This window comes from Muscardinus avellanarius (genome assembly GCF_963383645.1).
Source record: "Muscardinus avellanarius genome assembly, chromosome: 1".
NCBI lineage: Eukaryota > Metazoa > Chordata > Mammalia > Rodentia > Gliridae > Muscardinus > Muscardinus avellanarius.
Window position 1 is genome coordinate 108,228,656 of NC_137786.1, and position 24,874 is coordinate 108,253,529.

A 24,874-nucleotide genomic window follows, 5' to 3' on the forward strand; every position below is an offset into this window, starting at 1 on the left:
TGAGCACCTTAGATCAGAGATCAAGAATTCAAAGGTTGTAGTGCTATCAGATTAGCCCATCTGCACTTGAATTTGATGATGACTTTCAAGAAAGAGGATCAATCATTCCTTTACAGTGTGGGTGTCTAGAGATACCACAGCAAGGATGGGATGAACCGATGGCCGACCTGGCGCAGGTAGACGCGCGGATCAGGCCTCGGACGCCGCAGCACCCACACCGCGGAGCTCCCCGCAGCATGCTCCAGCCTCTAGGCAAGCACTCTTAACACAGAGGTATATTCCCAGCCCTTCAACTTTTTTCTCAAGTAACTATATCATCATAACAGTTAATAAAGCCAAAACCAAAACCACTCACAACATTTTAAACCCATTAAGGTACCTTTCCCAGGAGTGTCCAGATGTGTTCACACAAATGTGGACAGAATGGAGCCAAAAGAACTGTCTGAACTTCAATAAACCGGAAAACAAGTTCTCTGTGCATTCCTTCTATGGCCAATTCACGGTATTTGTCTTTTGCGGCCTATAAAATTGGAAATTATTTACTATTTTTCTTAACCTTCTCGTGTGTGTGTGTGTGTGTGTGTGTGTGTGTGTGTGTGTGTGTGTGTGTTATTAGAGACTGAACCCAGGGGCAGTCTACCTCCAAGCTCACCCCCAACCTTTTATCTTTTGTTTTGAAACAGGGTCTAACTAGGTTGGTGAGAATCTTAGTTGATGAAGCTGTCCTTAAATCTGCGATCCTCCTATCTCAGCCTCCCAGGCACTGAAATTACAGGCATATGCCACCATGCCCAATTACTTGGGAAGCTGATACAGAGGACTGCAGGTTTGAGGACAGCCTTAGCAAGTAGTGAGACTTTCATCAAACTAGCAAGACCCTGTTTCAAAATAAAAATAAAATAGGGCTGGGGGTGTAATTTGGGAGTAGAATATCACTGGATTCAATCCCCAGTACTGTTTAAAAAAAAAAAAAAAAAAGAATGTTGCAGTTTTATATTGATTCTGAAGAAAAAAAGTTAAAAGGCATTTTGTAACTTAAGACATAAAAATTAAATAATTTTAATTGTGCACTATACTTACCCTTATTTAACCACATCCCTGAAAACCAAGTTACACATATCATACTGTGATATTTTACAAAACTGATTGAGCATTTTTTCTTTAAACGTTTAAAATGCCAAACTGGAGGAATTACTACCACCTTGTGGAAAACCTTAGAAAACATTTGCTTTAAAATTAATAGCAATTAATTACAATCTTGCCTTCAATGTTATCAGTTTTAAAAAGTATTCCTGGAGAGTATGGACTAAATTTTTAGACTTAATTTATTAATGCTCATGGATCATCCAGGAGAAGAATTCTTAATATTAAATGAATACATTAAGAAATATAAAATAAACTACTTAAGAAGTAGTTTGTAAAGGTGGGTGTGGTAGCACATGCTTGTAATCTCAGCATTTGGAAGGCTGAGACAGGAGGACTGAGGTTCCCAGCCAGCCTCAGCTACTGAGTGAGGCCTTCTGATATTCAGTGGGACCCTGTTTCAAAATGAAGAATAAAAGTTAGGACTGTGGGGTGTAGCTTGAAGGTAGAATGCCCCTGGGTTCCATCTCCACTACCAAAAAAAAAATACTTTGTCACCGGACATGGTGACACATGCCTGTAACCCTAGTACTTCGGAGGCTGAGACAGGAGGATCGCAGGTTCAAGGACGGCCTCAGCAAGTAGTAAGATTCTCATTAACCTAGCAAAACTCTATTTCCAAATAAGAAATAAACTTGGGTTTGGAGTGTAGTTCAAAGGTAGAATGCCTCTTGGTTCAGTCCCCAGTACTAACAAAAAAAAAAAAGGTTGTGGAAATAATTTTTTTTTTTTTTTTTTTTTGGTGGTACTGGGGGTGGAACCCAAGGCTTTCTACCTCCAGGCTATACTCCCAGACCTATTTTATATTTTATTTGGAAACAGGGTCTCACTAAGTTGCTGAGAGCCTCACTCAGTAGCTGAGGCTGGCTTCGAACCTGTGCAATCCTCCTGTCTCAGCCTCCCAAGCGCAGGGATTACAAGTGTGCGCCACCACGCCCGGCTGGAAATAATTTTAAAATTTCATGGTAAGATTTTCAGTGTGTATGCTAGACATGCAATTATGTTATAGTAGAAAAAAAGGGGATAAACACATCATATTCACACTACATGTTTTATAGATACCAAAAGATATATAGCATACCTGAAACTCAAAAATCCCTGTTTTCAAAGCTTCTTTAAACATCATCTTTTCATAGTTTTGATCTGTTTTTATAATTCCTGCATTCATTTCACTATTGATTAGGAAAACAAAGGTTATTGAGTTTAAAAACAATTATATATGTATGTACATATATATTATATAAATATAAGGCTACTGCATATATTAATAAGCAATAAAATGAAAACAATACCAAAAATATTTAAAATTGCTCAAAAGAAACCAAGTGTGGTGGCATATGCTTGGGAGGCTGACAAGAGGATCACAGGTTAATGAGGCTTTCCACAATTTTTTTTTTTTTTTTTTTTTTTGTGTGTGTGTGTGTGTGTGTGTGTGGTACTGGGGGTGGAACCCAGAGGCTTTCTACCTCCAGGCTATACTCCCAGACCGATTTTATATTTTATTTGGAAACAGGGTCTCACTAAGTTGCTGAGAGCCTCACTAAGTAGCTGAGGCTGGCTTCGAACCTGTGCGATCCTCTTGTCTCAGCCTCCCAAGCGCAAGGATTACAAGCGTACGGCACCACACCCGGCACTCTCCACAATTTAATAAGACTCTGTTTCAAATTAAGAATTAAAGGCGGGTGCTGGGGATGTAGCTTGGAGGCAGAATGGCACTGGGTTCAATTCCCAGTACCATAAATAAATAAATAAATAAATAAATAAATAAATAAATAAATAAACAAACAAACAGACAGACAGACAGACAAAAAACAAACAAATAATAAAACTGCTCAAAAGAAAATCATCTTTGCACTCCTTAAAACTATTATAGTCTCATGATTGCCTGACCACCCTTAAGTATCATTTTTTACTATTTAGGGATGCTAAACACAGTTAAGGCAGGTGTGGTGGCTCACATCTATAATCCCAAAATTTGGGAAACTCAGACGAGAGGATGGCAGCCTTAGCAAGACTCTCAGCAACTAAGCAAGACCCTGTTTCAAAATAAGAAACTAAAAATAGTGCTGGGGGTATAGCTCAGAGGTAGAATGCCCCGCGTTCAATCTCAAATACCATACACACACACACACAAAAATAATACGGTTAATGATTGTTTAAAAATTTCTTTATGGGCTGGACGTGGTAGCGCACACTTGTAATCCCAGAATTCAGGAGGCTGAGACCGGAGGATCGCAGTTCGCAGACAGCCTCAGCTACTAAGTGAGGACCTCCACAACTTAGTGAGACCCTGTTTCAAAATAAAGAATAAAATATTAGGCAGGGGGTGTAGCTCGGAGGTCGAATGTCCCTGGGTTCCATCCCCAGACACACACACAAAAAAATTTCTTTATGGGACCAAGTGCGATGGCACATACCTATAATCCCAGTCAACACTTGGGAGACAAGACAAGAAGGTTCAAAGGTAGGTGGCCAGTCTCAGCAACTTAGGATTTAACAACTCACAACTTAATAAGACTGTTTCAAAATAAAAAATAAATAAATAGGGCTAAGGATATATAGCTCAGATATAGAATGTGCTTGGATTCAATCCCCAGTACCTACCTACACACAAATTTCTTGAAGCAAACTCTGTTATAAAGCCCAAAACACAATATAAAGGCAGCTTAATTAAGGCTGTGGCCAAGCTTTAAATATTTCGTTTTAAAATAATAGATACAGCCGGGCGTGGTGACACACACTTGTAATCCCAGCATTCGGGAGGCTGAGACCGGAGGATAGCAGTTCGCGGACAGCCTCAGCTACTTAGTGAGGCCCTCTGCAACTCAGTGAGACCCTGTTTCAAAATAAAGGATAAAAAATAGGGCAGGGGGTGTAGCTCAGAGGTCAAATGCCCCTGGGTTCCATCCCCAGACCCGCAAAATAAAATAAAATAAAATAAAATAAAATAAAATAAAATAAAATGATACTAGATATTGGGGGGGATCCTCTTACCACCTCACGGTCTTCTTAACTTGGCTAATTTGGCCCCAATCTTTTCATTTCCTACCTATTTCCTTGACAAACTCAAATCAAAGAAACATATCACTATGACATGTACATAATTTCTCCTCTCCCTGAAAAACTCCTGTTTAATTCCAAGAAATCCAGAATTCACACACCCTTGTATTCTCTTAACCTTATTATTGCATGTATACTTGTTTAAGTAAATGTTTGTCTGTCTTACTACTAGACAACAAAGAAGGATCATGTCTTATTTATCTTTGTAACACTAGAGTTTAGGATGGCTCCTGGGCTTTGAATAATAATTTTTTAAACGCATTTTTCCTTTTCTTTCTTCTTTCTTTTTCCTCTGTGTGTGTTACTGGGATTATTCTACCAAGCTACATCTCAACCCCATTTTCTTTTTTATTTTGAAACAGGGTCTCACTAAGTTTCTGAAGCTGGCCTCAAACCTGCAATCTCCCATGTCTCAACCTCTCAAGTACTGGGATTACAGATGTGTACCCACATGGCTAGTAACACCCAGCCATTTCTTTTTCTTTCTCTTTTTCTTTTTTTTTGGGGGGTGGGGGGTGGTACTGGGGGTGGAACCCAGGGGCTTTCTACCTCTGGGCTATATTCCCAGACCTATTTTATACTTTATTTAGAAACAAGGTCTCACTAAGTTGCTGAGAGCCTCACTAAATAGCTGAGGCTGGCTTCGAACCTGTGTGATCCTCCTGTCTCAGCTTCCCAAGCGCTGGGATTACAAGCATGCGCCACCATGCCTGGCTCCTTTTCTTTTAATCTACTTTTCCTTTAACTAGTCTGCTTTACTCTAATGCAAGACAGCATAGGAAAACAGTTATAAGTACAGGCTTTGTAGACAGAAAACAGTTCATATCCAAAGTTTTCAATTACTACCTTTAAGGCTTTTTTTGGGGGTTGGGTATACTGAGGATTGAACCCAGAGGCTCACTAGATTGATGAGAGTCTCACTATTTGCTGAGGCTGTTCTCAAACCTGCAATCCTCCTGTTTCAACCTCTCAAGTACTGGGATTACAAGAGTGTACCACTGCACCTGGCTTGCTTCAAGCCATTTAATAAAATACTTAATATTTCTCAGCTTTAGTTTATTTATAGAGTAAAGCTAATAACACCTTTACCATATAAGGCCAGTTTAGTTTGAGGCTAAAGCCAGATAATAAATGCAAAGTACATAATATGGCGCCTGGAATAAGTAAGCCTTCAATGAATAATAGCAATGATTATCATCTAACTTATTTTAGGATAAAGAAGAAAAATTTAAAAATGCAATAGTGACTGTAAAAGCACAAAGCGGTGGGGACCCACAGATTACCTGGCAAAAACTCTATCGTTGAAAGTGCTGGCAGGGCCACTTCTTAAGCTGTCCCAGTTGGCAACCATTTCTTTCACCCATTCTACCCAGGTATACAGACGGAGAATACCTGCATCTGCCATGGCTTCCACAAAGTTGGCATCTTCAACAGTGTCACCAGCATCAGCCAGAGCCAAGCGCATTCCTGAACAAAAGGAAAAAAATCAGTCAATGAATCAGAGACATGCTTACTGACTGTAAACTATGTGTCCACTGGGTATACTACAAAGCCCACAAATAAATTAAGAATAACAACTGCTTTTGTAAAGTACCATCCTGGAACAATAGATAAAAAAAAAAAATCCTCCAAAGTAGAATCCCTCATATGTTACTAAAATACTGGAGACATTTATATCAATTTGCATTAACCTAGTAATAGTATCTGTTTCTTCTCAGGCATGTTGAGCTAATGAAATCAAGTGATCTTTAATGAGGTAGGGGAAGAAAATTATAAACTGGGGGCAGATACATATTTCTTTGTGGTTATACTATCAACATCTCAGCTCATTTAGAAGTAGCAAAGTATGATATGGAGAACACACACTGGTTCCCTATGAATACAAATGTATATTTACCTTTTCAGTCCTAAGATTATGTTGTTCCAAGTTTTCCAATAATAGAACTTTTACTTTTTTATTTGTCTGTGGGGATTGAACCCAGGGGCATTCTCCACCAAGTTATACCCCTAGCCCTACTTTGTTTATTTTGAAATAGTCTCAGCCAGGTGTGGCAGTAGATGCTTGTAATCTCAGTAATCTCAGTACTTGGGAGGCTGAGACAGGAGGATCACAAAGCCAGCCTAGGCAACTTAGGGAGGCTTTCAGCAACCTAGTGAGACCCTATTTTCAAATAAAAAATAAAATCGGGCTGGGAGTGTAACTTGGAAGTAGAATGCCTCTGGGTTTAAGTTCCAGAACCAAGAAGAAAAAAAAAGAAGCAGCAGGGCCTATGTTACCCCATGCTGGCTTCAAACCAATGATCCTCTTGTGTCATCCTCCTTGTACTAGGATTGCAGGTGTGTGCCACCATGCCTAGATAATTTTTCAATTCTCATCTTTCAGCCGTAACAAAACCTACTATTTGACCCAGGTTTTGTGGTGCACACCTATAATCGTAGTACTTGGCTAAGACAGGAAGATCACATACTGAAGGACAGTCAGAGCAACTTAGTAAAGCCTTGATTTAAAACAAATTATAATAAAGGACTAGGAGTATAGCTCAAAGGTAGAATGCCCCTGATTTAAATTCCTAGTACTCTACTTCACACACACACACACACACACACACACACACACACACACACGCCTACCATTTGAAAATACTTGAAAAAATATCCATCAATAAGATTAATTAAATAAACTATAGGACAAATCTCTAAAATGGCTGCAGAGATATATCTATATTGGTTGCAGAGAGAGAGGAAATTCATTACAGTCCAATATAGAGTAATCTCAAATGTGAAATGTTAAGTGAAAAGGGCAAAATGAAGAACAGTATATGTTGTTATCTGTGTCTTAAAAAAGGAAGCTGATGCCAGGCGTAGTGGCGCACACTTGTAATCCTCACGCTTGGGAGGCTGAGACAGGAGGATTGCGCTGGTTCGGAGCCAGCCTTGCTGGCTTAAGAGACCCTGTTTCCAAATAAAAAAATGTAAAATAGGTCTAGAAGTGTAGCCCGGAGGTAGAAGGGCTTCCAGGAAGCCCAGTACCACCCAAAAAAAAAAAAAAAAAGAAAAGAAAAGGAAGCTGAAAGCAGGAGTGGTGGCGCACGCTTGTAATCGCAGTACATGGGAGGCTGAGACAGGAGGATCGCACAGGTTCAAAGCCAGCCTCAGCTACTTAGTGAGACTCTGTTTCCAAATAAAATATAAAAAATAGGTCTGGGAGTATAACCTGGAGGTAGAAAAGCCCCTGGATTCCACCCTCAGTACCACAATAAAGGAAGGAAGGAAGGAGAAAATAATATAATGTTAAATATGCATTAAATATCCTTTAGACTACACAACAAGCTGAAAACACTTTATGTGTGTTTGGGAGAAAGGGTTACTAGGAATTGAACTCATGTGCATTCTACCTTCAAGACACACTCCAGCCCAATTTTATTTCTTATTTGGAAACAGGGTCTTGCTGGGTTAATAAAGAGTCTCACTACTTGCTGAGATTGTCCTCGAAGCTACAATCCTCCTGTCTTAGTCTCTCAAGTACTGGAATTAAAGGTACATGCTAACACAACCTGCTTGAACACTTTTTAGCTTTTTACTTTTAAACAATCCTTAGAGAAAAATTATAAAAACTGTACAGAAAATAAATGCATGCCATTTATCCCGCTTCCTAAATATTAACAACTTAGATGATCACAGTATAAAAACCACAAAATTAACATTTCTGTAATACTACTTATTAACCAGATTAACCTTACACAAATATTCCAATGTTTCCTCTAATCTCCTTTTTCCTATTCCAAGATCCAATCCAGAACCCCACCTTGTATTTAATTGTGGTGCCTTCTTGGTCTCCTCTAGTCTGACAGTTTCTCAGTCTTTCCTTGTCTTTCGTGACCTTAGCACTTGTGAGAAATACTAGTTATTTAGTAGACCTACTCCCAGCCTTAGTTTTGTGTGATGTTTCCTCATGAATAGACTGAGATTATGAACCTCTCCAAGAAGACCACAAAAGAGATGCTGTGTTCCTCTCACTGAATCATCAGGAAGATACATGATATTAAATGTTACTGCTTACTTTAGTCACTTGGTTAAGGTGATTTGAACCAAATTTCTCCACTAATAAAGTTACTATTTTTCCTTTTTACATGATTAATAAATACCATGAGAGTGATACTGTGAGAACAGGCAAATATCAGGTTTATTCTGAAACTTTAGCCCATTGGTTTATTTTTATTTATTTATTTATTTATTTTTGGTACTGGGGATTGAACACAATGGTGTTCTACCTCTGAACTACACCCCCAGCCCTACTTTAGTTTTATTTTCAAACAGGATCTCACTGTTAATGAGAGTTCTCACTATTTACTGAGGCTATCCTTGAACCTGAGATCCTCCTGACTCAGCCTCCCAAGTGGCCAGCCTCAGCTACTTAGTGAGGCCCTTTGCAACTCAGTGAGACCCTGTTTCAAAATAAAGAATAAAAAATAGGGCTGAGATAAAACTTGGAGTTTTATCTTGGGTTCAATCCCTAGTACCATAAATAAATAAATAAATAAATAAATAAATAAATAAATAAACAAACAAACAAATAAAACACAAATATTTTAAAATTTTTGTTAAAAGCAAATTAAAAAACCAAAACACTAATTTTAAATGTCTTCTGTAATCTAAGGTAAACCAGACTGTGAATATCAATAGCAAAAATATACACTTACCATCAGCTGAAAATTTGTCAACAGCTTGACTCAATGTGAGGAAATTGCCTGTGGATTTTGACATCTGAAATACAAAGTCAGTGATCAGGCATTAATAAAAATACATCTAAATAAATCAAATTAACTTGGTTAGCCATGATATTAAAAAAGAATTCAAAATATGAAAAGAAAAATATACTTCACATGAATTTTAGAGAGGCAAAAAGTGAAATCAAGCCAATTAAAGAATCATCTGAGCTACTCAGCTCAAGGGTGACAGAGCCAGGGCTTATTCCAGTCTGACACTAAGTCCACTGTGATTCCCATTAGCCTGTACTGCCCCCTGGTGACAGGGCTAGATGTGTGGAAGGAATTCACTATAACCAGAACATCTCAGCTGGTTACACAAGAAAAAACTTCACAGCACTCAGTCATTCAGGAACAGAAAGGACCAGCTCAACAGGTGAGAGTTGGGATTTTAGGCCCCTTCCTGTCATTATAATCATAGTAATTGGTTCTTCAAGTTGTGCTCTGCCCTTAGGTAATACACCTAGCAAGGGACCAGTCAGTCCAGCAATCTAAAAAGTTTTCATGCCATTATTCTAACTTTGCTGAAGCCAAAATGATCATGTCTTTAATTTTGCACTACATGGCAATAAAGTACCTAATTTTTTCCTGTGTTTTTGTGGTACTGGGGATTGAATCTATGAGCATTCTAATTCTAAGCTACAACCCAGCTCTATTTTTATTTTTTAATTTCAAAACAGGATTTTGCTAGGTTGTTGAAACTCATTACTTGCTGAGGCTATCCTCAAACTTGTGATCCTCCCAAATACGGGGATTGCAAACAGGTACCACCATGCCTGGATAAAGATTATCCTTTTTTTATATGTGGTTCTGGGAATTGAACCCAGGGGCATCCTACCTCTGAGCTATACTCCATCCCCATTTTATTTTTTATTTTGCAACAAGGTCTTGTTAAGTGATGAGGCTGGCTTTGAACCTCCTAAGTACTAGGATAATCTTTAGTACAGTTAAAGGCTATCTTAAATGAACTTTTTAATCACCTCATGCTTTTAGGGCACTGGCTAAATCTGATATTTCATACTATAATTCTTATCTGCTTATTTTTAAATACTTCCATTTCTACTATAATATAGGTTCCTTTTTTGCCATTACTACCTCACTTCCACTGATTATAGAAAAATTCATTGGTTTATAACAAATTCTTTCGTGTGTGTGGGGGGGGGGATAATGGGGATGAAATCCAAGGGCATTTTACCATACCCCCAGATGAAAACAGTCTTGCTAAGCTGCTAGAGCCTCAATGAGTTGCTGAAGCTGGCGTCAAACCTGTGATCTTCCTGTCTGTCTCCCAAGTATTGGGATACAAGTGTGTACCATCATGCTCAGTCCAAATCCAAATTTTATTAAAAAAAATAATAATAATACGGTTAGGTCACTTTTTATTAAGTTGAGAGATGCCCTTCTTTTTTTCTGTTTTGTTTGTTTGGTATTGGGGATTGTCTACCTCCTAGACATACCCCAATTCTAATATTATATATATATATATATATATACACATACATATATATATATATATATATTCCCCCCCCCCTCAGTACTAGGGATGAAATCCAGATCCAGGAGCATTCTATCTCCGAGCTATACCCCCAGCCCTATTTTATTCTTTATTTTGAAATAGGGTTTCACTGAGTTGCAAAGGGCCTCACTAAGTAGCTGAGGCTGTCCGTGAACTGCAATCCTTCAGTCTCAGCCTCCTGAATACTGGGATTATAAGTGTGTGCCACCACGCCCAGCTTTATTCTTTATTTTGAAACAGAGTCTCACTGAGTTGCAAAGGGCCTCACTAAGTAGCTGAGGCTGTCAGCAAACTACAATCTTCTGTCTCAGCCACCCAGATGCTGAGATTACAAGCGTACACTCTATTTTTTAATATACTTTTATTGGTGCATTATAGTCTCACATTATAATGTAAATCATATTGACAGTGACATACATGCACACAACATTTGGTGGGGTACCCTCCCCCAACATCCTCCCTATACAAAGTACTGAAATTGACACTGATATGTTCACATATACACACAAAGCTATTGCTATTGCTAGTAATTCTTTCATTGATCCTCTCTCTTCCCCCTCCCTTTCCCTTAGACCACCTCTCTGGCCCCACTGAGGTTTCTCCTCCATTATCTGGAGTCCCTCCAGTACTTCAATTACTCCCTAGCTTCCACACATTAGAGAAAACACATGACCCTTCACTTTCTGTGACTAGTTAATCTCATTTAAGATAATGTTCTTCAGGTCTTTCCATTTTCCTACAAATGACAAAACTTTGTTCTTCTTTATTGCTAAGTAGAATTCCATTGTGTGGCCGGACGTGGTGGCGCATGCTTGTAGTCCCAGCATTTGGTAAGCTGAAACTGGAGGATCACGGTTCGCTGACAGCTACTTAGTGAGGCCCTCTGCAACTTAGTAAGACCCTGTTTCAAAATAAAGAATAAAACATAGGGTAAGGGGTGTAGCTAAGAGGTAGAATGTCCCATCGCCAGACCCACCAAAAAAAAAAAAAAAAAAAATTCCATTGTGTGGATATCCCACAATTTTGTGATCCATTCATTTGTTGATGGACAGCTAAGTTGGTCCCATAATTTGGCTATTGTGAATTGTGCTACAAACACGGATATGCATACATTAGTGTAGTTCCCTGATTTTATTTTTATTTTTTTGTTTTTTGGTGGTACTGGGGGTAGAACCCAGGGGCTTTCTACCTACGGGCTATACTCCCAGACCTAATTTTTATATTTTATTTGGAGACAGGGTCTCACTAAGTTGCTGAGAGCCTCACTATGTAGCTGAGGCTGGCTTCGAACCTGTACAATCCTCCTGTCTCAGCCTCACAAGCGCAGGGATTACAAGCGTGCGTCACCACACCTGGCTTAGTTCTCTGATTTTTAGAAAGATACCCAGGAGTGGTATAGCTGGAGCATATTGTGGATCTATTTATTTTTATTTTGAAACAGGGTCTCGCTAGCTTGATGAGTCTTACTACTTGCTGAGGCTGTCCTCAAACCTGAGATCCTCCTGTCTCAGCCTCCCAAGTGCTGGGATTGTAGGCATGTGCCACTATGCATGGCTAGAAGTACCCTTCTTTAATAATACACAAATGTATTACAGGAAAGAATGAGGAGCTCTGTATGTTTGTATAACCTCATATTAAGAATAGTTATGAGATAAAAGCCTATGCACCCTGTAAAAGAATCAAACATATTAGTAGCAATGAGGTGGTAGTGGTGGTAACATAGAAAGGGATAATATGCTATCTTGGAAGAAGCATTAAGTGATGCTTAAAAAAATTCTATGAGCCAGGCATGGTGGCACACATTTGAAATCCCAGGATTTGGGGGGCTGAGATAGGAGGCTCGTGCAGGTTCAAAGCCAGCCTCATCTACTTAATGAGGCTCTCAGCAACTTAGTGAGACCCTGTTTCCAAATAAAATATAAAATAGGTCTGAGAGTGTAGCCCAGAGTTAGAAAACCCCTGGGTTCCAACCCTGTAAAAAAAAAAAAAATCGACAAACTTCAAAATCCTATTATTCTACTATTTTCATAAAGTAAAAAGCAAAAGCACCCAACCACTTTCTTAACCTAATAAGAAAGCTCTTAAGCCGGGTGTGGTGCCACATGCTTGTAATCCCAGCATTTGGGAGGCTGAGACAGAAGGATTGCAGCTTGTAGAAAGCGTCAGCTACTTAGTGAAGCCCTCTCCAACTCAGTAAGACCCTGTTTCAAAACAAAGAATAAAAGCTGGGCGTGGTGGTGCACGCTTGTACTCCCCACGCTTGGGAGGCGGAGACAGGAGGATCGGGCAGGTTCAAAGCCAAGAGACCCTGTTTCCAAATAAAAAAAAGTATAAAAATAGGTCTGGGAGTGTAACCTGGAGGTAGAAGTACCACCAAAAAAAAAAAAAAAAAACAGGGCTAGGGGTGTAGCTTGGGTTTCATTCCCAGTACCACATTAAAAAAAAAAAAAAAAAAAGCAGCTTTTATGGGATCATGATGCTAAGATCTTTACACTTCTTGTCCCTGTCTCCCTCTCTCCTTTGTGTTTTTTCCTCTCTATTCCAGTCACAATTTGTAACACCTTTTACCATTCTAAATAAAAGCAGTATAATAAACTTTTCACCATATCTCCCTCTATTTCATCTAGTTTTTTTTTTTCTTTCTTTCTTTCAGTTCAAAGACATTGAATGCTGGGGCATTCTACCTACAAACTATACCCCTAGCCCTATTTTTTATTTTTTATTTTGAAACAGGTCTCACTAAGTTGCAGAGTGCCTTACAATGTAGCTGAGGCTGGTTTCAAACCTGCGATCCTCCTGTTCAGCCTCCCAACTACTGGGATTACAAACGTGCTCTACCACACCTGGCTCACTTGCCCAATTTTAAAAATTAAAATTTAATTTAGCTAGGAATAGTGGCACTGGCCTATAATCCCAGTACTTGGGAGGCTGAGACAAGAGGATCACAGATTCGCAGCCATCCTCAGCTACTTAGTGAAGCCCTTCACAACTTAGTGGGACCCTGTTTCAAAATAAAGAATAAAAAATAGGGCTAGAAGCCGGGCGTGGTGGCGCACACTTGTAATCCCCGCACTTGGGAGGCGAAGACAGGAGGATTACACCGGTTTGAAGCCAGCCGCACTGTCTTAAGAGACCCTGTTTTCAAATAAAAAGTATAAAATAGGTCTGGGAGTGTAGCCCGGAGGTAGAAGGGTTTCAAAGAACTTCAGTACCACCAAAAACAAAAACAAAAAATAGAGCTAGGCGTGCAGCTCAGAGGTAGAAGCCCCCTGGGTTCAATCCCCAGTAACACACACACACACACACACATACACACACACATACACACACACACACACACACACACACACAATCACAGGTTCTTTCCAAATGAAAAATTAAATCAGGCTGAGAGTATAGTTCAAAAGTAGAATACCTCTGGGTTAGACCGGTGCTGGGGCCAGCAGCCGGCATCGGAGCCTTCCATGAGGCATGGCCACTACTGAGGCCTCCAAGGCCGGATCAGAGCCGGCCTAAGGGTTAGACCAGTGCTGGGGCCAGCGAGGCCGTCATCGGAGCCTGCCATGAGGCAAGGCCAGTGCTGGGGCCTCCAAGGCCGGGATCGGAGCCTGCCGAGGGGTTAGGCCGGTGCCGGGGCCAGCGAGGCCAGGATCGGAGCCTGCCGTGAGGCTAGGCCGGTGCTGGGGCCTCTGAGGCCAGGATTGGAGCCTGCCGAGGGTTGAGGCCAGTGCCGGGGCCAATGGCCGGGCATTGGAGCCTGCTGTGAGGCAAGGCCACTACTGGGGCCTCCGAGGCCGGGATCGGAACCAGCTGAGGGGTTAGGATGGTGTCAGGGCCAGCGAGACCAGAATCGGGGTCTCCCATGAGGCAAGGCCGCTGCTTGAGCCAGGAGGTCTAGATCAGTCCACTGGGTAGCCAGGCCACTACTGTGGCCGTCAAGAGTGGGATCGGTAATTGCAACGCAGCATGCACAGAGAAATATCGCAGAAAATAAAAATCAGATGCTTCCCCTAATCAGCAAAAACTGGAGGAAAGGGGCAACAGGAACAGGTCAAGCTATAGAAGGGCCCTATAGTAAAGCAACTAAGGTGACCAATCAGAGGGTATGGAATAGGGGAGGATGGAGCCTCTTTAAAAAGCAGGAGGTACATAAATAAATGTATCAAAGTTAATCACCAAACAAGCATGGGATCAGGGAGGGGGAAGGAATGGGATGGGGTCTGGATGAGGGCTAATTGGATGATGTGTGCTTGAATATCCTCTCAAGTCTTGTATTCCAATGTGATATATGATTATAATGCACCAATTAAAAAAATTAAAATTAAAAAAAAGTAGAATACCTCTGGGTTCAATCCCTACTATTACAAAAACAATAATAATAATAATTTATGGTGTTAGTCCTAAACTCTATGTGTGTGTATGTGTGTGCACACGCATGTGTTTTACTGGGAGTTAAACAAAGGGATAATCTACCTCACTACACTCCCAGTACTTCTTAAATTTTATTTTGAAATTGTCTTGCTAAGTTACCAAGTATTGGCTTCGAATCTATGATCCTCTTGTTCAGCCTCCCAAGCACTGCGATTAGTCATACACCACCATACCTGGAAGTCTTAAACATCCTGGATAGGTTGGGTTTTTTTTTTGGGGGGGGCAGTACTGGGGATGGAACCCAGGGGCATTCTACCTCCGAGTGACACCCCCAGCCCTATTTTTTATTCTTTATTTTGAAATAGGGTCTCACTGTGCTTCAAAGGGCCTCACCTAGTAAGCTGAGGCTGACCACAGCCCCCACAAATGCTGGGATTACAAGTATGTGCCACCACACCCAGCATTTGGATTGGTTTTTAATTCTCTGATTCACTCATATTTTTTATTTTTTCTATTAAAAAAAATGCAGCCTCTTAAGCCCAAAAAACTTCCAAAGAACTTAAACTTTCAAGAGGTAATGGGCCTTACCTTCTCAGAGTTGAGGAGGAGATGTCCATTTGCTCGCACAGCCATAGGCCATTTGTTACTTCTCAAATAAATGTTTAAAGAGAAAAAATAAAAATTAAGGATTGTGGCTTATGCTTAAAATTTTGAGATGTTAATTATAAAAGTTTTCTTAGACAAATGTACAAAGATATTTATTCCAATTCTAGTTTTTGTTTTGATGCTGAGGATCAAACCATGGTATATGTAGTACTATACCACTAAGTCACACCTTCAATTGGAATCCTACCTTTAACAGAAAACACATGAGAACAATCAAAGGACTGGGTATATAAATAATGCTGCACACAAACAATGACATAAATATTTTTTAAAAGGCAGACCTATCTATATGAATCTAAAAGACCTCTTTTTTGCAGTACTGGGGATTGAACCCAGGGGAATTCTTCCTCTAAGCTACACCCCCAGCCCTATCTTTCATTCTTTTTTTTGCACTACTGTGGATGAAACCCAGGGACATTCCACCTCCAAGCTATACCCCCAGCCTGATTTTTTCTTTATTTTGAAACAGGATCTCACTGAGTTACAGAGGGCCTCACTAAGTAGCTGTGGCTGGCTGTGAACCGCAGTCCTCCTGTCTCAGCCTCCCAAAGGCTGGGATTACAAGCGTGCGCCACCACACCCGACATTCTTTATTTTTTTTAAACAATCTTGCTAAGTTGCAGAGGACCTCACTAAGTAGCGGAGGCTAGCTGCAAACCTGCAATCTTCCTGTCTCAGTCTCCCAAGTACTGGGATTATAAGCGTGCACCACCACACCCAGCTTAAAAAATATTTAAACATACTGAGAAGCTAGGCATGGTGGTGCATGCAAGTACTTGGTGAATCCCAGTACCTGGGAGACTGAGACAAAAGGATTGCAGGTTCGCAGCCACTTAGTGAAAGCCAAATAAAAAACAAAAAATAAAATAGGACTAGGGATGTAGCTTAAAGGTAAAATGGCCCTCAATACAACAGCAGTAGCAAGAAAAACATACTGAGCAAAGCAAGAGACAGTACTAGATATAAAGCACTGTATCTTTGTATAAATTAAAAAATATAAAGATCCATCACTTCTCAAGACTTCTGGCTAAGATTAAGTGTATGTTTTGCCAGGTGGTGGTACATGACTGTAAAATCAGTACTCGGGAGGCTGCAACAAGAGAATTTCAAGTTCAAGTCCAATGAACAGTAAGTTAGTGAGAACCTGTTTCAAGATAAAAAGGTATAGAGGTACAGCTTAGAGGCAGAACACCCTAAATTCAATCCCCAGTACCACACACCAAAAAAATCTTCTCTTCATTCTTAAGAAAAAAAAATGCAATGTCATTCTTAAATTTCTCTTAGACTGTTTTGGTTTTATGAAATAAAATTTGAACAGACTGAGGAGTTTGTTTCTTCAGATACTTGAGCAACCACAGGGAAAGCAGAGACGCATATGGGTAAAGATGGAAGAAGACGGTAGGACTATAGACATACACAAATTCTAATTCTAAAACACTGGGGCTCCCAAGTCTAAGGAAAAGGTTCCTTCAGTCCTAATTCTTTAGGACCCATCTCCAACTGCCTTTATTCCTGCACAGAACAGGTCAAATTATTTATTAGCATGCTGTCAATGCACCTGAAATAGAACATTCTCTAGTGGTCCGAGGTAGATATGAGGGGATTTATTTATTTTCTACAATACTGGGGATGGAACCCAGGGGCATTCTACCAAGCTACACTCCAAGACTTATTTTTTATTCTTTATTTTGAAACAGGGTCTGAGTTGCATGGGCCTTACTAAGTAGTAGCTGAGAATGTCCGCGAACTGTGATCCTCCTGTCTCAGCTTCTCAAATGCTGGGATTACAAGCGTGTGCCACCACACCCGTTTGATACGAGGGGTTTTAGATGTAACAGGTAAGAGGTCTGCTTTCTGCATTACCATATATTCAATATGAAAAAAATTGGTAAATCTAATTACATCCTCCACAATAATTTCTTAAATACTTAAAGCCACAAGACACCTGTGTTGACAATAAATCTAGTCCAAATCTATTTTAACATTCACCTTTGTTCTGGCCACATAGCCACATGGTTATAAAGGTAATATGAAAGATGATTTGGAATAAGATCCTTGCCAGAGACTCGAAGATCCACAGGATACCAGAACTCAAACTCCTGCTTTAACAGATCTAATTTTTCCTTTGGGATCTGAGTGTTAGGAAATGGAGTATCCTTGAAGAAAATATAATCCCAAACTTCCTTAGTCATCTGTTGTGGTCTGTGTTGAAATAAAATAGACAAGTTATATGTATATGTGTGTATAAAATTTCTTTTAAAGAATCAATAATTATTATCTAATCATGAATTAGTAGTCATTCCCAATGCAGTTACAGAACAAATAAGGACAACAGGCTCCTGTAAGAATGAAGAACAGGAATATAAAAGAAAAACAAAGAATGAAGCCAGGCGTGGTGGCCCACACTTGTAATCCCACTACTTGGGAGGCTGAGACAGAGGATTGCAGGTTTGCAGCCAGCCTCAGCTACTTAGTGAGGCTCTCTGCACCTTAGTGAGACCCTGTTTCAAAATAAAGAATATAAAATAGGGCTGAGGGTGTAGCTCAGAGGTAGAATGGATTCAATCACCAGTACCAAAAGAAAAAAAAAAATGAAGTACAGGTGATAATAAATAATAGAGGGGCTAACTTATTTTTTCTCAGTTTCATAATAAAATAAACACTTCATAATAAAATTCTGCTAACTGAATTCTTATGAAAAGAAATATAAAAAATAATTTTTCGGGTGTATTCATTTCGAGTCACACCCCTTTGCCATTTTTGGCATGGGGCTGTATTTCTATTTTCTGTATTTCTATCTTTCTAATAAACTTCTTTAAATCTTCAAAAAAAAAAAAAAAGTAATTTTTCAAGATGTAAATTTTTTTTTTTTCTGCAGTACTGGTGATTGAACCCAGGGCCATTCTACCTCTGAGCTATATCACCAGCCCTATTTTTTATTCTTTATTTTGAAACAGGGTCTCCTAAGTTGCAGAGGGTCTCACTAAGTAGCTGAGGCTTGCCTCGAATCTGCAGTCCTGTCTCAGCCTCCCAAGTACTGGGATTACAAGCGTGCCTGGCTCAAGATGTAAATCAATTTATCACAATGCTTACTATCCACTATGCCCCTTTCCTAGAACTCTACCAACCTGATGCCCAGCGGAGACTCTGCCTGTCCATTCAAGTTACCCCCCTGCAACAGGTGTGCAACTGTATAAAATGCCATGTAAATAGTGGAATCAGAGAGCGATTCAATCAGCCACTGCTCATCCCAAGGCAAGCGAGTGCCTGCAAAATAAAAAGAATTAAAACACGAGGATTCTAAAAGACACTTCATCTACAGAATCCATACTGTCAAAAAGGTGACTAAGGCACTGACAAAATTACTTATTTAGGAAGTTCTTAAATTCTACATGAGTAATAAAAATAAAATGGTACACACACACACACAAAAAAAAAATGGGTGAAACTCTAAAGTCTCTGTATAATAAAGTCACACCATAAAAATGGGACAGGAGGATTACAGGTTATAAGCCAGTCTCAAAAACTTTAGCAAGATTCTCAGCAATTTGGAAAGACCTTGTTTCAAAATAAAAAATAAAAGAGGGCTAAGGGTCTGGCTCAAAGGTAGAATGCCCCTGGGCTCTATCTCCAGTACTAAAAAAAAAAAAACTATATGAATTAGGGTGTATTCATTTCAAGTCACTCCCCCATGCCAATGGCATGGGGCTGTATCTATTTTCTTTATTTCTATCTTTTTAATAAACTTCTTTAAATCTTCAAAATAAAACTATATGAATTAGAGAGGACATACTTCTACCACCTGGCAGATGATAGAACACATCCTAGTGTTCCATACCCTTTAACCAAAACCTGTTGCTTCCAATTTAGAAAACACTAGAAGGGGAAGCCAGGTGTGGTGGCACACGCTTGTAATCCCAGAACTTGGCTGAAACAGGAGGATCACACAGGTTCGAAGCCAGCCTCAGCTACTTAGTGAGGCTCTTAGCAACTTAGTGAGACCCTGTTTCCAAATAAAGTATAAACAAATAGGTCTGGAAGGATAGCCCAGAGGTAGAAAAGCCTCTGGGTTCCACTCCCAGTACCACAAAACAAACAAACAAACAAAAAACACTAGAAGGGGAAAGGGGGGGGGGTGTATATTTGCTATATATTTGGCAAAGAGATCAAAACAGAAACATTTAATTTGCTTACCTAAACCATAAGTTCTTGAGCAAGCATGTTCTTGTAGCCAGCTTAAGGAAGCTTCAAAGTTCCTCCGAGTCTCCTCACAGAACCTAGAAAGAGCAAAAAATAAAACGTCTTCCTGCACATTAACATTGTCTATGCTTCTCTTCTCCTTTCCTCTCCCATCATCTTCTCCCATCTTACGTTTCCAGGTTCTTCAAGCACTGGGATGTCTGATTCTTCCAGTTCTCTTCTCCATAATCCAAGTACCTGGAAATAAAAAAATTGTTTTGTTTTTTAAGTAAGTCAGAGAGAGCAAAGTGACTAATTGAATTTTCTTGCCGTAAGAAAAACTAACCACTGGTCACAGAGAGCCACAACACATTCATCTAAAGATCTGGACATCACTTGTTTCTCTGGTTCCATGTAAATAAGTGCATCTCCCTAAATAAAGGTAAATAAAAGTACATATTAAATCAATCTCCATTCTTCAAGGATGATACTTTTTTAAAAATGCCAATACCCCAATAACCAAAGCCCATTCTTCATTATATCCTTCCTCTTCCCAGAGGTGAAAATTATCTTTCTTTCTATACAATACTTAGTTTTCAAAAGATAACCATCTTCATCACATGGATCCCTTTCCTTTAGTCACTGATTATCTTTCAGCAAGAAATTAAAAATTTAGCAGTTTCTAATCTTACAGTTTGATAGTTAGGCTTATGATAGCTTTTTATCCTTGTTATAAAAATATGAAAAACAGCCAGGTGTGGTGGCGCACGCTTGTAATCCCTGTGCTTGGGAGCATGAGACAGGAGGATCGCGCAGGTTCAAAGCCAGCCTCAGCTACTTCGTGAGGCTCTCAGCAACTTAGTGAGACCCTGTTTCCAAATAAAATATAAAGTAGGTCTGGGAGTATAGCCCAGAGGTAGAAAGCCCCTGGGTTTTAGCCTCAGTACCACCACAAAAAAAAAAAAAACTAGATAAATATGGAAAACAGAAAATTACATGCATCAAATACTGTTTTTTTTTTTTTTTTTTTTTGGCGGTACTGGGGATGGAACCCAAGGGCATTCTACCTCTAAGTTATACCTCCCCCCACCCCGTCCTATTTTTTTGTCTTTTTATTTTTTGAAACAGGGTCTCATTTGAGTTGCAAATGCCTCACTAAGTAGCTTCCTCCAGTCTCCACCTTCCAAATGCTGGGATTACACCATGCCCAGCCCCAATTGTTACTTTTCTAAAAAGTAAATACAAAAAGATTAAGCATGAAAGATATTGTTACTAAAGGGGCTTGGTGGCGCACACTCGTAATCCCAATACTTGGGAGGCTGAGACAGGAGGATCTGAAGGTTCATGGCCAGCTTCAGCAATTTAGTGAGGCCCTCTGCAACTGAGACCCTGTTTCAAAATAAAGAATAAAAGATAGGACTGGGGTGTAGCTCTAGAGGTAGAATGCCTAGGGTCAACCATCAGTACTGCCAAAAAAAAAGTATCATGTTACTAAAGATTTGTGGTGTCAAAATATAAGTATGTCTTATAGCCCAAAACATTTTAGAGTAAGGTAATTTTTTTTTTTTTTTTTTTTTTTTGGTGGTACTGGGGTTCCTGGAAACCCTTCTCCTCCGGGCTACACTCCCAGACACCTATTTTTTATATTTTTATATGGAAACAGGGTCTCTTAAGCCAGGGAGGCTGGCTTCAAACCTGCGCAATCCTCCTGTCTCCACTTCCCAAGCATGGGGATTACAAGCGTGTGCCACCACACTCAGCTAGGGTAATTTTTTAAAATAAAGTTTAAGCTGGGCGTGGTGGCCTGAGACAGCACTGGAGTCTGAGGACAGCCTCAGCTACTTAGTGAGGCTTTGCAACTCAGTGAGACCCTGTTTCAAAAATAACTGGGGGTGGAACCCAGAGGCTTTTCTACCTCGGGGCTATACTCCCAGACCTATTTTTACTTATGGAAACAGGGTCTCACTAAGTTGCTGAGAGCCTAAGTAGCTGAGGCTGGCTTCGAACCTGTGTAATCCTCCTGTCTCAGCCTCCCAATCGCTGGGATTACAAGTGTGCACCACCACGCCCGGCTTATCAACTGAATTTTACAAGCCAAAAAGCAGGATGAGAAATACTGTTCAGCAAAAGTAAGAAAGCTAGCTGAATCTTAAGCCAGCAGTAGAGAAAACTGAAAGCAATCCACTTTGCATTATATTACCTCCAAAAGACTCAGGACTTAGTAACATGATCTAGTTTTGGAATAAGAAATAAAATAAGACTAGTAATAAAATAAGTCGGGAACAATGCCACAGGCCCGTAATTCCGGTACTTGGGAGGCTGAGACAGGAGGACCACAACTTCAAAGCCAGCCTCAGCAACTCAGTGAAGCTCCCATAAACTTAGCAAGACCGTTTCCAAGTAAGAAATAAAATAGGGCTCAAGGTGTAGCTCAGAGGTAGAATGCCGTGTTCAATGTCCAAAAGCACGCACGCACACACATGTAAACACAAACACACACACAAACACACACAACACACACACACACACACACACACACACACACACACACACACACACACGACTGCAAAGAGGAGAGGACAAATTGAAGCTTCTTAAAGGGGTCAGAATTCCAGACACCCTAAATATACACTAGGCAAAGAAGCAATTGCCCTTTAAAAAAAAAAAAGTGTTTCTGAACCAGGGGATAAAATTAAGATCATAGTAAAAATAGAGATTACCTGAAAGCATATTGGATATTGATTTCCAACCCACCAATTTTTCCCATTCAGTTCCCAGAATGGTCACTTAGCTTAAACCCTTTTAAGCAAGAGACTGAAAGAACTTTATCTGTGGAATCTAACAAACCCAAGAAATAAATATTAAATTGTCTTTACATCAGGGCTTTCATGAAGCCCAAATTGACCTTTTCCAGATCTCTCCAAGTAAAGTCAGATGACATACCCTACCAATATATTTACAAATATCTTAAATATCAATAGTTTACCTCAGGGAAACAAGATTAAAATTTCATATTCATAAAATAATAGCTTATTTTTGAAAAGGATCATTTAAGCCAGGTATGGCGGCACACTCCTATAATCTCAGTACTTGAGAGGCTAAAACAGGAGGATCTCAGGTTCAGAGCTAGCCTCAGCAACTTAGTGAGCTCCTCCACAACTTAGTTTCAAAATAAAAAATACAATAGAGCTGGGGATAGATCTCAGAGATAGAATACCCAAGTTCAATCCTGAGGAGTACCACACACACCAAAAAGGATCATTCAGAAAACAAGAATCATCTCTTTCTGGTATTGAAATTTTAACCTATGGCCTTACACATGCTATGTATGTGCTCTACACCACTGAGCTATACCCTCAGCCCCAAGAGTCAGCTTGAACTGGCCCCAAGTTAGTAGTTGATGCGGCTGAGTAATAGGTATCTCAGAACTTATCATACAAACCGGGTGTGGTAGCGCACACTTGTAATCCCAGCATTTGGGAGGCTGAGACCAGAAGATCGTGGTTCATGGACAACCTCAACTACTTAGTGAGGCCCTCTGCAACTCAGTGAGACCCGGTTTCAAAATAAAGAATAATAAATAGGGCAGGGGGTATAACTCAGAGGTAAATGCCCCTGGGTTTCATCCCCAGACTAGCAAAAAAAAAAAACAAAAAAAAAAAAAACAAATTTATCATACTACTCTACTTTTTTGTACATTTTAAATTTTCCATGCCAAGAAGGTTTTTTTTGTTGTTGTTTTGTTTTGGGGATCCAGGGGCACTCTACCTCCGAGCTATATCCCCAGCCCCATTTTTTTATTCTTTATTTTGAAACAAGGTCTCACTAAGTTGCCAAGGACCTCACTAAGTAGCTGAGGCTGTTTACAAACCAAATCCTCCAGTCTCCGCCTTCCCAATGCTGGGATTACAAGTGTGTGCCACCATGCCTGACTAAGAAGTTGTTTTTAATGAGTTGTTTAGAAAGTTAAACTTCAAGAAGAAAAAGTTGAGAAACTTTCTCGCAAAGAAGAGTAAACGGATATCTAGGGTCTAAGAGGCCCAACATATGAATAATAAGAATTCAGAAAGAAAGCCAGACATTGTAGTGTACACTTGTAATCCCAGTACTTGGTAGGTGACACAGAAGGATCAGAGGTTCAAGGACAGCCTCAACAATTTAGCAAGGCCCTCATAAACTTAGTGGAACCTTGTTTCAAAATAAAAAAATAAATAAAATGGGCCAAGTACCACCAATAAAACAATAATAACAACAAATAAATAAATAAAACAGGGCTGGGAATGTAGTTTGGAGTTAGAATGTCCCTGAATTCAATCCCCAGTAACACACACACAAAAAAAAGAGAAACGTAAGAGAATATACAAAGATATATAAGGGAACTGCTTTTTTTGTTTTGTTTTGTTTTTGCAGTACTGTGGGTTGAACCCAGGAGCATTCTACCCCCGGGCCTATTTTTTATCATTTTGAAACAGGGTCTCACTAAGTTACAGAGGACCTCAATTAAGTAGCTGAGGCTGGCCGTAAACCCACGATCTTCCTGTCTCAGACTCCCAGGTATTGAAATTCTTTTTTTTTTTTTTAATAAGCCTAATAGACCATTGTATCTCTGTATTACGGGTATACAGGACAATAAAACGTTGACATTTCAAGAGTTAAGTAGCTAATAGAAGAGTTGTGACAAAAATGGCCAGCTAAAGGGCAGATGAAAGTAATAAAGTAAAGCAACAGAGAAAAGAGAGGCTGGGAAGTACTGTACCAGTGTGTACAACAGCCACTGCCAACAAGCACCAGTGAAAGCTCCGTGTGTGCTCTGCACACCTCGGCTTTAGAACTCTATTTTCCTTCATCAATATTACACATGGGATTTCAAGTTCACTGACTGCTAAGTAGGCCTACATGCTGTCATAAAATTACATGGTATCTTTAACATACAGTTCTGGGTTCTACAATAAAACTCGCTGCTAATAACACTGGTAAGTCTATTCATTAACAGCTCTTCTAAAACAGTCTTCAGGGGATAGCCTATAACATACATTGTCAATCATCATCTTCTGAATAGTCTTCTTTACATCCTGGACCTTCTGTCCTTTAAATTCATCCACCAACATTACCTAAAAGGATGAGAAGGGAGTAAAAGAAACACATATAATACAGTTAAGATTTACTCTGATTT

The 24,874-nt window shown here is 39.8% G+C and overlaps 1 protein-coding gene across 3 annotated transcripts in view; it reads right to left on the minus strand.

Moving 5' to 3' along the window:
• The window catches only part of LARS1 (leucyl-tRNA synthetase 1), a gene marked incomplete at its 3' end in the record, with an annotated part of 79,118 nt that overhangs the window by 21,115 nt on the left and 33,129 nt on the right, over positions 1-24,874 (minus strand). For all 3 annotated transcript variants that reach the window (XM_080696404.1, XM_080696405.1, XM_080696403.1), the window contains 11 exons: positions 24,735-24,812; positions 20,048-20,133; positions 19,894-19,959; positions 19,717-19,799; positions 18,651-18,789; positions 17,512-17,724; positions 15,445-15,502; positions 8,904-8,967; positions 5,487-5,670; positions 2,225-2,315; positions 380-520 (listed from right to left, as the gene is read on the minus strand). In XM_080696404.1, coding sequence (XP_080552530.1) covers positions 380-520; positions 2,225-2,315; positions 5,487-5,670; positions 8,904-8,967; positions 15,445-15,502; positions 17,512-17,724; positions 18,651-18,789; positions 19,717-19,799; positions 19,894-19,959; positions 20,048-20,133; positions 24,735-24,812 — 1,203 coding nt within the window. The remainder of the gene's footprint in view (positions 1-379; positions 521-2,224; positions 2,316-5,486; positions 5,671-8,903; positions 8,968-15,444; positions 15,503-17,511; positions 17,725-18,650; positions 18,790-19,716; positions 19,800-19,893; positions 19,960-20,047; positions 20,134-24,734; positions 24,813-24,874) is intronic.